At 40.8% G+C, this 13,838-nt stretch overlaps 1 protein-coding gene and 1 long non-coding RNA gene across 3 annotated transcripts; one reads left to right on the top strand and one right to left on the bottom strand.

Annotated features, from left to right (window-relative positions):
* Nucleotides 1-215: 215 nt before the first annotated feature.
* Nucleotides 216-10,013, bottom strand: LOC116377314 (uncharacterized). Of its 2 annotated transcripts, XR_004212196.1 has the most exons (4): nucleotides 9,805-10,013; nucleotides 8,470-8,564; nucleotides 3,394-3,580; nucleotides 216-522 (listed from the first exon to the last, which is right to left on the bottom strand). It is a non-coding gene; the product is annotated as an uncharacterized LOC116377314 (long non-coding RNA). The 2 variants fall into 2 exon arrangements; XR_004212197.1 differs by lacking the exon at nucleotides 9,805-10,013 and having other exon boundaries at nucleotides 8,470-8,921.
* Nucleotides 2,073-8,464, top strand: LOC116377313 (echinoderm microtubule-associated protein-like 4). The gene is made up of 6 exons (XM_031838927.1): nucleotides 2,073-2,251; nucleotides 2,368-2,465; nucleotides 3,290-3,377; nucleotides 3,678-3,776; nucleotides 4,708-4,838; nucleotides 5,120-8,464. The coding sequence occupies exons 1-6, from the start codon at nucleotides 2,086-2,088 to the stop codon at nucleotides 5,576-5,578; spliced, it is 1,041 nt and encodes a 346-aa protein (XP_031694787.1). The 5' UTR covers nucleotides 2,073-2,085; the 3' UTR covers nucleotides 5,579-8,464.
* Nucleotides 10,014-13,838: the final 3,825 nt, after the last annotated feature.

Here is a 13,838-nt window from a genome sequence, read left to right as displayed (position 1 = left end):
TATCATAATGTACTGTATATGTTATAATATATATATATATCATAACATATATACAGTATATTATCAGACCAGTTAGACCATCATCATCTAACTGGTCTCTCTGTCTCATGATGGTCTAACTCAGACCTGGGCATTGTACGGCGGGACGTCAATGGGAAATTAGGAATAAAACGTAAATATTTGTACATCATGCACGGAATACAGCTGCATTGCTTTTATTTTGAAGGCGGCTGCTGCTGTTTTTTATCTCAATTTACGTACGTTCGTGGATGTGTGCGAGCAGCAGCGTCACTGCAATCCCAATAATAGCAGTGTCGGCAGCCGGAATCAGTCCGTTGTATTTGGCCTGATTCTGGCGCATAATTCATCCCAAGTCTCAGCGGAGTCGGCAACCGGACTCTGCCCGACGTGTTTCTTCCGGCATGCCGAGCTTACGCCGGAGCTGGGCCAGGTCATTTTGGCAACCTGGGATGTGTTGGCGATGCAGAGCGGACACGGACATCTGAGGCTTTGCTAGCTAACCTGCAAAATCAACATGAGCAGAAGATGTTGGTTCTCTTTGGATCTACCTACATATGTGAACAAACATTCTCTGTGATGAAGTTGAACAGATCCAGATCCTCTCTCACTGACGATCACCTGTCAGCTGTCCTTCACATATCACCTCACACATTCAACCTGACTTCAGAACACTTGTTCACTGAACTGAAATGCAGAAAATGAGGTCATTGGACTACAAACAATAGTAATAAAAGTACTAATTTATCAGAAACATGATTCCTCTGTGTTTTACTATTATATATGGATATTACAAATGTATATTTGTTTGGATCATTATTCCTGCTGCAGGAATGTTTCAGGTCGAGCTCATTTTAAATTCTTTATAGTCTGTTCAGTTTGGGTAGTTAGGAAAGGTTTGAAAAATTATATATAACTAAAGCTGCCAGACAAATGTAGTGGAGTAAAAAGTACACCTCCCTGTGAGACGTAGTGGAGTGGAAGTACAAAGGTGAATAAAATAGAAATACTCAAGTAAAGTATGTGAATGTGAAAGTATGTTGAATTTGTACATAAGTACAATACTTAAGCAAATATACTTAGTTGCATTCCACCACTGATCATAATATTTACTCTTACCACTCACAGCTTATCAAAACCATACAATGTACTGCTTTTTATAAAGAGGTGGAATAATCAGGAAAAAAGAATTGCCCAGCCCTGGTCTAACTGGTCTCTCTGTCTGATGATGGTCTAACTGGTCTCTCTGTCTGATGATGGTCTAACTGGTCTCTCTGTCTGATGATGGTCTAACTGGTCTCTCTGTCTGATGATGGTCTAACTGGTCTCTCTGCCTGATGATGGTCTAACTGGTCTCTCTGCCTGATGATGGTCTAACTCAGGGGTGTCAAACTCATCTTCACTCTGGGCCACATCAGCATCACGGTTTCCCTCAAAGGGCCGGTTGTAACTGTAAGACTGTGTAAATGTAACTTCTCCTAACATATTGGTAAATAACTGTCTCTGCATTTGATTATTGTTTATTCAAGTGTAAAAATATTGTACATGCAGTTATATAAATGTAAAAATATATTCCAGCACATTTCTGTTATAACTTAAATCCTTTTAATTTAGGGTGAAGAAACCCACATTACTCTATCAAAGATCAAACTATTAAAGAAAATAGCAAAGACAAATATCAAACACAAGTTATTACAATAACTTTGGTCAAAGCTTAAAATCCTTTCAAGGGTGCGTTTGCACAATCCCACGTGAAGTATTTCATGTGTTTTAAAGCCACGTTTAAAGTAGTCTTCAATGTATTCACAATACATTTCCATTTCAAGTGTACAGTAACCAGCCAAAGAGCTGCTTCTGTGACTGTGTGTTTAAGTATCTCATCATTTTGACTTTCTATCTCATCATTTTGACTTTCTATCTCATAACGTCGACTTTCTATCTCATAATTTCGACTATGGGGATATTTTTATTATCAAGTCTAACTTTAAATTATTATTAATTTTTATTTTATTTTATTTTTTTAAATCTGACGAATTCGCGGGCCACATAAAATGACGTGGGGGCCGTATGTTTGACACCCCTGGTCTAACTGGTGTAACTGGTCTCTCTGCCTCTCAATTGTCTAACTGGTCTTTCTGTCTCAGGTGGTACGTTCTGGATGCACAGACCACCGACCTAGTTGCGATCCACACTGACGGGAATGAGCAGCTGTCATTGATGCGTTTCTCTGTCGGTGGGTGAAGTCCTACGAAATCATCCTGTTTACAAACCAGCTAGACTGTTTCCATGACAACATTATAAGAGGACTGAACTACATGACCCAGAATGCTCCTCTCTTTGTGTCTGTAGATGGCAGTCTGTTGGCTGTTGGATCTCATGATAACTTTATTTACCTCTACACCGTCTCAGAGAAAGGACGCAAGTACAGCCGCTACGGGAAGTGCACGGTAAGAGTGCCAGTTGTTTTTCTTTGTTTTCATTTCTTGCTCATTTCATGTTTTATATCCAGCAGCAGAAGGCGACATGCTTGACTCAGTGGCTGTTAGCTCTGTTAGCACTGTTAGCTCTGTTAACACTGTTAGCACGTTTAACTCTGTTAGCACTGTTAGCACGTTTAGCTCTGTTAACTCTGTTAGCACTGTTAACTCTGATAACTCTGTTAGCTCTGATAACTCTGTTAGCACTGTTAGCTCTGTTAACTCTGTTAGCACTGTTAGCTCTGTTAACTCTGTTAGCACTGTTAGCTCTGTTAACTCTGTTAGCACTTTTAGCTCTGTTAGTTCTGTTAGGATGTTGCCGTTACTTGCGCTGTTCGTACTGTATAACTCCATTATAACAAGCTGTTCCTCTTGACTGAAGTAGACGGCTGCGATTGGTCCATTTAGTTAGGTCGAAGACTTAAAGGACACCAACCATCCCGGTTTTGAGAACTTTCACAGAGCCTGAAGAAGAAAATCTGGTGAACAAAGATTGATGGACACCATTGTAGTACCCGTGATCTCCTTGGGCCTTTAGGTTTTGTCCAGTCAGCGTGATGCGGTAGCTGAGTAAAGATGGAGGATTTACTCCTCTTCACACGGCCCACAACCTTCACCAGGAGGGTTGGGTCTAGTGCTCTTAACATTCAGACAGGTGATTTAGAGAATAAAGTTCACACAGGTGAGATTATCTTATCTAATAGAGAACTACAGATACCAGAATTCACTGGTGCTGAGACAGAGATTCAGTGTGTGTTCAGGTGTGTTCATGAGTTACCTGAATGTTTCCACAGGGACATTCCAGCTACATCACACACCTGGACTGGTCACCTGACAACAACTTCATCATGTCCAACTCTGGAGACTATGAGATCCTCTATTGTGAGTACTGTGATACCTTATTAGGCGACGTTGGGTCAGTGGGAGAGCAGGGTCATCCTTCAATCAGAGGATCGGCGGTTCAATCCCCGGCTCTGCTGGTCCATGTCGATGTGTCCTTGGACAAAACATCCAAGGTAGCTCCTCCCATCAGGGTGTGAATAGGTGAATGATGTCATGTTAAAGAGCTTTGAGTGGTCAGAAGACTAGAAAAGAGAAAACACAAGTACAGTCCATTTACCTTATTACTGTAGTACTGTGTAGTTGTAGAAATGTTGTGTAGTCACAGTTGTTTGTTTTCAGGGGACGTTCCAAACGGTTGCAAACTGATCAGAAATCGTTCTGAGTGTAAAGACATCGACTGGGCGACCTACACCTGCGTACTGGGATACCACGTGTTCGGTTAGTACACCTGCAGCACACCCAGTACACTTAGAACACCTATACACCTGTGCACCTACTACACTTAGTACACCTACTACACTTAGTACACCTACTACACTTAGTACATCTACTACACAGTACACCTGTGCACCTACTACACTTAGTACACCTACTACACTTAGTACATCTACTACACTTAGTACACCTGTGCACCTACTACACTTAGTACACCTACTACACTTAGTACACCTACTACAATTAGTACACCTGTGCACCTACTACACTTAGTACACCTACTACACTTAGTACACCTACTACACTTAGTACACCTGTGCACATACTACACTTAGTACAACTACTACACTTAGTACACTTACTACACTTGGTGCACCTACTACACTTGGTGCACCTACTACACTTAGTGCACCTACTACACTTAGTACACCTGTGCACCTACTACACTTAGTACACCTACTACACTTAGTATACCTACTACACTTAGTACACCTGTGCACCTACTACACTTAGTACACCTACTACACTTAGTATACCTACTACACTTAGTACACCTATTACACTTAGTATACCTACTACACTGAGTACACCTATTACACTTAGCACATCTACTACACTCAATACACCTAATACACTTAGTACATCTGTACACCTAATACACTGCTACACTTAGTAGTAATAGTACTCTGTATTTCACCTTTTAAAACTCTGCCGATAAATAAATAATTAGAAACAAGAGCAATGAATCCAAACATGTGACTTTCCCTTTTTATCAAAAATACTTATTCAAACTTTGTGAAGTTATTTTCTTCCTGTTTCAGTATTTATGTGTGTGTAGTAATACGCACATTAACGTATGTGTAGTACACACGTTATTGTGTGTGTAGTAATAAACACGTTAATGTGTGTGTATTAACGTGTGTGTGTTTGTTAGGTGTGTGGCCCGAGGGTTCAGATGGCACCGACATCAACGCTCTGATCAGATCTCACAACAGGAAGGTGATCGCTCTGGCCGACGACTTCTGTAAAGTTCACCTGTTTGCCTACCCATGCTCCACCCCTAAGGTGAGACACACACACACACTTTTCTATCAAACTTCATTTAATTTATTAATTCTTACGATCAGAGTCCAGTAAGACGGAAGCCTTTGACGTTCCTTCAAACACAAACAAGATTATCTGAGAATAATTTAAGTATACTGGTTCTCAGTTGTACTGGGCTCCAGTTGTACTGGTTTCAGTATTTAATTACTCTAAACCAAAATACAGAAGTGTGGTGAACTGTTCCAAAGAACATTTAAGGAGCCTCAGTTCATCCCATAGATCAATAATGTGTCTATCCACAGGCTCCAAGCCACAAGTACAGCGCACACAGCAGTCATGTGACCAACGTCAGCTTCCTGTATAACGACAGTCACCTGATCTCCACTGGGGGTAAGGACACCAGCATCATGCAGTGGCGTTTGGTGGAGAAGTCTTCGCTCTCTCTCACCGACGGCCTCTTATCTAACTCTGCCCCCCACCGGGTGGACCCCATCTTCGCCCTGCCTCCTCCCGTAGCAGCCACGCCCACACGGGACCCCGTCATTCCTCCGACGGCCAATGGAACCCAAGAACCCTGCCCAGACACCCCACCTCCTACAAAGCTAGCCCCGCCTACCTCTGAGTTAACCCCGCCCCCCTCAGACAGCACGGTGAGTCTGAAGGACAGCCTGGAGCCGAGTGATGACACGCCCAGTGATGACACGCCCAGTGATGACACGCCCAGTGACGAAGGGCTGCCCCCCCTCACCCCCCCCTCATAGTCAGACATGCTGCCTTTTTGAGGTACAGGCTGAGTTTCACACCTTGTGAGGACATTTTTACAAAGACGTTTTGTTTGTTCCTCAAGTTGTGTTGGACCTTTAAATTTCAGGGTTCAGACTTAGTCTTAAGGTTGGAATCAGGTTTACATTCAGTTTATGTGGGTTAGGCATGTAGCTAGTGATGGTTTAGTAAGAGTTAATACAATATGATACATAACTCAGTCAAATCACAGAGGATACACATGAAACAAGTATTGATATCATTCAATGTGACTTACACTTCCGGAGGACATCTGTGATGTCCATCCAGAATAAATGCTTTAGAACTTGAGAATCATCATGTTCTTAATTTTCTGCTGATCAGAGATCATTCAGCAGACATTTAATGTTGTTTAATGTCTCCATTTAACAACATTAAACGTTTAATTTCTCCATCAAACGTTTAATTTCTCCATCAAACGTTTAATTTCTCCATCAAACGTTTAATTTCTCCATCAAACGTTTAATTTCTCCATCAAACGTCTGATCTCTCCATTAAACGTCTGATGTCTCCATCAAACGTTCGATGTCTCCATCAAACGTTCAATGTCTCCATCAAACGTCTGATGTCTCCATTAAACGTTTAATTTCTCCATTAAACGTCTGATGTCTCCATCAAACGTCTGATGTCTCCATTAAACGTTTAATTTCTCCATCAAACGTCTGATGTCTCCATTAAACGTTTGATGTCTCCATTAAATGTTTGATGTCTCCGTCAAACGTCTGATGTCTCCGTCAAACGTTTGATGTCTCCGTCAAACGTTTGATGTCTCCGTCAAACGTTTGATGTCTCCGTCAAACGTTTGATGTCTCCGTCAAACGTCTGATTTCTCCGTCAAACGTCTGATTTCTCCGTCAAACGTCTGATTTCTCCGTCAAACGTCTGATGTCTCCGTCAAACGTCTGATGTCTCCGTCAAACGTCTGATTTCTCCGTCAAACGTTTGATGTCTCCGTCAAACGTTTGATGTCTCCATTAAACGTTTGAGGTCTCCATTAAACGTCTGCTGAAGTTTTACTTAATGTGAAAAAATAGAATCAAGAGTTCTCAGTGGTCCAGGTTTAATGGTTGCTTTAAGGCGAGGCCATGCGTTGTCAATGAGGGTCCCCAGAAGTATACAAGTACAAAAGTGTGTGTGTGTGTGTGTGTGTGTGTGTTTGTGTGCGTTGGGACTCAAACCAGTGTCACATGTTTTTTTCTTATCAGTCAGCTGTTAAAATCCACTTTCCTTCAGTTTAATCAAACGCGGTGTCACAGTTTGAAACACCTGGAGAGTCTGATTCACCTGAGGAAAGACTGGAAGAGGAGCAGTTACCTGTCATACCTGGACATTTACTCTCATCCTTTAAACAGTTTGAAAATCTCTCCTTGGTCCAGATGTGCTTTCTACTGCAGAGAGCAGAGGCCTGGAACACAGGTGTGACAGGTGGCTATCAGGTAACTTGTTCTCCTCCAATAAGAGTCGAGCAGTTGAACAGGAAGTGAACCTGCAAGTCTTGAATGTCTTTTAGAAACTGGTTGTTTTTTAAATTTGGTTTAATAATTCGTTGGCTATAAAAAAAAAAAACTAACGATGTTTTATCAGTGTCTTATAATGAAAAATACCTTTAACGATTATTGATTATAAGTTTCTAATGAATATTGATCAAAGCAATCATGTACGATGAGCTGCACACAGATTCTCACAATTTATAACAGAAAAGTCAAGTTTCATTCACTCATTTGACTTGACTTTGTTGCTCTATTATTTTGTTTAACTGCCAAACTCAATACTTAATTACAATAATTCAATTGAAATTGAATACTTCTAACTGATTCACAATAAAAGCCCTCCAGTGAGGAGACAGTACTGTGGAAGGTGTTTAATGTAAATCATCCAAGATATACACAGTACAAACCAAAGAGAAGAGAGTAAAGTTAAACTACTGCTCCCAAGGTGCATTTCACTAAGAGACATCCAATCACACAGCTCCACATTCTAAATGTTGATTTAGATCTGGTTTAATCATTAAATCTTTTAGCACCAGTCAGGTCCGGTCTGGAAAACCCATTTGTTGGATCTGTTTTGAGAACCTCAGACCTCAGACAGGTGAGCTTTCAGTACAGAATGTCTGGAGATCAAGGATGAAATAAACAGGAAGTAAACAGAATGCAAACACATGACATCGATCTCCAGAGTAAAAACTGTGACTCAAATATTTTTTAATAGTCAGAAGTGGATCAGATGGAGACAGACAATCTGTTTGTATATACTGCAGATATCTGTATATTTCTGTTCACTCCTCAGCTACACTGTAAAAATCCCATTTAACGCTCACATCTCTCAGCCAATCTGGTCACAGGAAACACTTGAGAACCTCTCCCCTGATTGGCTAGATTCAGTGACTCACTGAATGACTGCTGATGTTTGTTTTTATCTCTTCTGGACCATTTCTGTTCAAAATGTAATCTGAATGTCATGATGACGTCACTCCGGATGGGGGGTGGGGCCTTTCAGTGGAAGACAGGGGGTGCGGGTCATTAATGTTTTTGCCTTTTTAATACTCTTCATCTTTCTTATGCTCGTCTCTCTGAAGGGATGGTTTTGAGTTTTGGGACTCACTGGATGTCCAAGGAGGGACGGTGCCGGGGGGGGGGGGGCATGTGGGGATTTCTGGATTCAAGCGTTTGTTTATTTTACAGTGTTCAGTAACGACATTGATACCCATGATGATGATGATGATGATGACAATATTCATGTGACTGTTTTGAGCCAATGTATTCTTCTGTGATGCATTCCTGTCAGACGGCAGACTGTACTGAAGATTTCAACAAAAAAATGCAAATAAATGTTTTAAAAACTGACAATTCACCTCAAGTTTCCTTCCTGTTGCTGTTTCCTAGGCGATCTGGTGGTACAGGTGAGTTCATCTCAGTCTGCAGTTTCGTCTCTGGCCTTCAGGTGTTGCTATAGACCAGAGGACAGTATATAGAGCAACCTGTATTCATGTACAGCAGGAGCTTCTACTAGTTGCATAATCTGATACTGTTGAACTTATCAATTATAACTTAATAAACAGCTATTAGGTGTTTATAATGAGTGTTGCAAATTTGCATTTCAGGAGAGACTGAAGCTGCATCCACACTGCTATGCTTCCATTTAAAACAGGTTTTAAAATGAAAGCAATCTACGTCCACACAGTAGTCAGACATACTCTAATAAGAAAAGGTCTGGCTTGATACTTACATACCTGCAAATTTGTCGCTTTTCGGCGAAATTTTGCCGTTTTGAATCAAAATATATCATCCACGTGAATCGTGTAGATCTGTAGAGGTTTTTTTTGCGGGGGGGGGGGGTCAACTGGCCAGCCAGCGTTTCTCAGATTGGAGTGAGACGAGGAGAAAAGGTGATGTCATGATCTTCGCAAAAAAACATCTTTGACGTGTCTTCATTTCCCTCCGTTAAAGTTTAAGTTCCGTTATGTTCCGTTACCGTTCAGACTTGCTGGGTTAAGTTAACGTCCACTGCATGCGGAACTTTGTGGACTCTTAACGTTCGTCAGTATCGCGATTTAGGAGGAAAACAAATGTAACATGATGAAACATGCAGCCCCCCCGTGTTCTGGTTGCAGGTTGTTATTTTTTTAACTCAAAGTAGAATGAGGCGATTTCGTGGTGATAATAACTTGAAACATGAGGCCCAGATACGAATGAGATGATGAGGTCAAAGAGCTTCAAGAAGAGGATGTCTGTAGCGCATGCTTGACGCAGGGCTGAGATGTGAGTGGAGGTGGGCCTGGATAAAGGTGGAGCTGGGCCTGGATAAAGGTGGAGGTGGGCCTGGATAAAGGTGGAGCTGGGCCTGGATAAAGGTGGAGGTCTAAACAGACGTGAGTACAGCTTCCTGCTGTCGCAGTGTTTTAAATACATTGATAAGGCAGGGTATGCTAAATGCAGCCTCTGCTCCAAGGAGATGAACTACAGTAACAAGGGCTCACATGCCCTCTCATCACACTGTTCACACCGTTCACTTAAGATCTTCCTCTATAATGTTCCTCTATAAACTGAAATGGACAAAGTTAGTTACAAGGCTGCAGGTCTTACTTTCTCTCTTACACACACACTCACACACACTCATAAAATTAACTTTAAAATGAACACTTACAAATCGAAGTTTACTAGATTATGGGTCAATAAATGTGGCTTACGTCTCACTCGTTTCCTCTCGGTTTCGTTGTCTGTTCTTACACTCTTCTGGGTGACTGGAAGTCCCTGTCGTACTGGAGAGCATTTATGCTTTTGTTCGTTTACAGTTTGATCGTGAACTTCGCAATAATTATGCAGAACAAAATAAGCATTAATAAGAAAAGGAAAGTCCTCCGTTTTGTGTCCATTGCCTTTCTCAAAGCGCAAACCTCTCTGTGTGTCAAACATTATGATTCTGTCTCCTCTCCCCCACCCACTCCCTCCCTTTCAAAATAAAAGCCCCATGGATTAACTGTATCTTAACATGAAGCTCAGAATAAGGCTTTTTTGTTTAAATACGTAATGCTCTTACTAATAATATGACAACTACTTCTACTCCTGTTAATATTTCTAGTATTACTTCTAATTATGCTACTGCTACTACTACTACTACTACTACAACTTATTCTACTACTACTACTACTACTACTACTACTACAACAACAACTTCTGCTACTACTGCTTTTAGCTTCTTCAGATAATGCAGTTTAGCTTCCAACTCTGCCAGTTATACATATAAACCAGAAGGTTTTTCATCAGTGTAGTTCAATGCTTTTGGGCTTCAACATTTTTCAGGCAGTTTCACGTTTTAGTATTTTCAACAGTGCTTTGCAATTAATTTCAGCTTTCAGCATTTCAACGCATTTTCTCCTGTGTCTTTGATCAGGCTGGTAATAGTTTTTATTAATTAATAGTTTGAATTCAGAAGGAGGAACACTGCTGCTGCAATGTGTGTAAACTGGCAATAAGGTTCAGGGAGCTTATTGTTTCCTTCCTGTGCATGAAACACAGAGTTACTCCTCGGTCAAGGTTGCTGTGTCTTACTTGTGTACTTTTACTGTTGATACTCTAACTACATGAAACTGAAAGTACTTGTGTACTTTCACTTGAACCAAAAAACTTTAAAATTGTTCCTGAACATTTGACACACTCAGGAGGTTACTGGTTTATTAAGTTCACAGAAACAACACTGACACGTGAGTCAAAGTCCAGACAGGAGATCTCCCTCACTTTATTTCATTGCATGTTTTTCCATGATGGCATTATTTCCTGCGCTGTGATTGGCTCAAGCGTTGCAGCGGTTGGTGTGGCAACAGGTCCATCCAGGTTTAGAGCAGTTGTCCTTAGGAGTGCAACCCTTTTCTCCGTTATCTGCAACATTAAACAGCAAACTCATCGACAGAGCGTCCACACATGCCAGAGAATATTAATAAAAAGACTTTCATTTTCAAATTCACATTGTGTTTTTACAGAGATGCAAATGAAAATAGGTATTTATTGTCCAGATCTACTGGACCAACGTCTTAATCCTCAAGTGTTATTTTAAATTCCACACAAAGATCTTTAAAATCCCGATTTACACCCACCTCTGGTGTAGCAGCCCTGTTGAACTGGGCCGCTGCAATCCAGGAGCATGTTGTTGACCATCAGGAAATCCTCACCGTAACACTGGATTGTAAACTTCTGAGCTGCAACACAAACCTGAGACCTCACATATTTGTCGAAATAAACGTTGCAGGACTGTCAGAGAAAAAACTGAGTGGATGACCCAGAACAGGTAGACCCACATCAGCTTTAATGATTACACTTTCCATTACTGCCATCAGTGTAAATTCACACTTATTGATTAAAACAAATTAGTTCATGTTCATTTTTCACAAAGTTCATAGTCCCAAAAAATGAAGTAGTTCACGCTCACATTGGTTCTCCAATGTGTCTTTTTTTAAAACTGGTCGGATGCTATGACATTTAAATAGTCTCTAAACCCGAGCACATAACAACCAGGCGTGTTCACGTGATATGAGGGCACAGAACAGTGCTGAGGTAGCTTTTCTTTGGCTGTGATGAGTGCTAGCTTGACCCTCACTAACGGCTGATGTCTCCGCCCTCTGCTGATTGAGTGCATTTGATTATGTTCATTAATGGATATGTTAAGTTCACTGTTCACCAAAAAATTAACACGTTCCACGATTTAAATTATCATTAGTCACTTTCCATTTAAATATTACATTATTTACAGTTTCACATATTGCTTAAAGTGTATAATTAATATTTCTCACTGGGACTCCTGTGTTGAATTTAACAAAAGCGCCCATTGCTGCTAACCCCAACCCTAACTCCAACTGCCTTATAATAATAATAATAATAATAATAATACATTTTATTTATATAGCACTTTTCATAATACTCAAAGACACTTTACATTAAAATCATCATATATAAAAGCAATACACTAAAAACATAAAATACACAATATCGGTCACACATTATCAGACTGCTATATTCTTGTGGTTGACCTGTAATAACCTCCGTAAATCATATATGTATGTTTTTGTTGCTAAAAAAGACCCTACATTTCCCTCAGAAAATACTTATGTAACAATATAGGTTGTTAGTCATTTGTTCAAATGGTTAAATGTGTAACTCAACCCCAGTGTGTGATCGTACCTTCAGTTTAAATAGTTAAATATGTGAGTGTTTGATGATACCTCCAGTTCAAATAGTTAAATGTGTGAGTGTTTGATTGTACCTGAGCAAAGTGGCAGCAGCAGCAGCAGCAGCAGCAGGTAAACCTTCATGATTCTGGTCTTTTGTCAATGCAACTCAACAAGCAGTACAAATTGAATAAGGAGAAGAACGAAGCTGGACTTTTATCCTTTGCTGACACACACACACACACACACACACACACACACACACACAAAACAAACAAAGGTGAACTGACAGACTAAGTGAACCGACATCTGTTTGTTCAAAAGTTGTTCATTTACTTTTTAAAACTTTGAACTGAACAGTCATGTTTCTGATGAGTCATGGTTGAATTTTCTCGCACTTTGGACACTGAAGTAGAACAAACATCTGTTTGTCTCACTCCGAAAGTTTCTATTGATGGAAGCGAGTTAATAAATCAGCAGATATTACCTCCTCACAGATTTGTTGGTTTATTAGGTAAGAGGTAATGACCACAATTGCCGATTGGTAATCATCTATAAGTTAGGGTTAGTGCTAGCCTCACGAAATGTAGGGAGTGTTGGTTAGGGGGTTAGGGGATTGTGATTATGTGACTGGCTCCCAGCGAGATAATCCGTGCACTGTCCATCACTGCCTCACACCACAAAGCTCCTATCTCTCATTGAGGCCTTTGAGATGTGTGGATTGGGGTTAGGTTTCGGTGGGGACGTGGTGGAGGTCACAGGGGGCACTTGCACAAGGGGAACATTTATCTAAAAGAGATGTTCGAGTGTTCTTTTGTTGGGAGCATAGGTTTGCTAAAAAGCCCCCTATAATAAACAACCTTTTAAAAGAATAAAAGTCGAAAATGGGATAAAAACTAAAAAGTTAAAAGGTTAAAATATCATAAAATAAATTATTAGCTGGGTTAGGGAGCTCCCTAATATTCGAAAGGACTTTCCCTTCCGAAAATTAGGGAACCTGTTAGCTACCGTGTCTGTGCGTATGTAAACCGAGCTAGCAGCTATCTTTCTGATCGGATCTTCATCGCAGTAAGTTATACTTTACCCATGAAATGCCCGTTCACTGGGGTAACATGTAGTTGATGTACTGGAGGTACTTTGGCCAGGAAATATGCGTTTTGACTCGGGTAACGTGTACTTGATGTACTGGAGGTATTTTTACTCATTTTTCTTACTTTTCCTGCCTGCTTTAAGTGCATACACTGCGGGTAGGTGCAGGAAGGTCCAGGGATGTGTACTGGAGGTACTTTGGCCAGGAAATATGCGTTTTGACTCGGGTAACGTGTACTTGATGTTTTTCACCAAATATCTTTATTTTTGCTTTCAGAATGACTCCAACCCAACACTGCAGCCCTTGCCCGGGGTGCTGCAAAATGTATGCTGCCCTACCGCATCACCTGAGGATGAAACACCTGGTCAGGAACGATGCTGAAAGGAGATTGCTGCTGAACATGGCAACAGGCAGAGTGAACATTCGTTCTGAGGCTTGTCCAGTCTTGGGCTGTTCCTATCACAGCACAAGA

Source organism: Anarrhichthys ocellatus, unplaced genomic scaffold (assembly GCF_004355925.1).
Source record: "Anarrhichthys ocellatus isolate YVR2014 unplaced genomic scaffold, GSC_Weel_1.0 scaffold1117, whole genome shotgun sequence".
Classification (NCBI taxonomy): Eukaryota; Metazoa; Chordata; class Actinopteri; order Perciformes; family Anarhichadidae; genus Anarrhichthys; species Anarrhichthys ocellatus.
This window is presented reverse-complemented; position numbering and strand designations above follow the sequence as displayed.

Bases quoted from the DNA above. Each gene is read 5' to 3' on its own strand.
- LOC116377313 (XM_031838927.1), top strand. From the start codon at position 2,086: ATGTTTGACACCCCTGGTCTAACTGGTGTAACTGGTCTCTCTGCCTCT. The intron at 2,252-2,367 runs GTGGGTGAAGTC...TTGTGTCTGTAG, and splicing joins ATTGATGCGTTTCTCTGTCG to ATGGCAGTCTGTTGGCTGTT. The intron at 4,839-5,119 runs GTGAGACACACA...GTCTATCCACAG, and splicing joins ACCCATGCTCCACCCCTAAG to GCTCCAAGCCACAAGTACAG.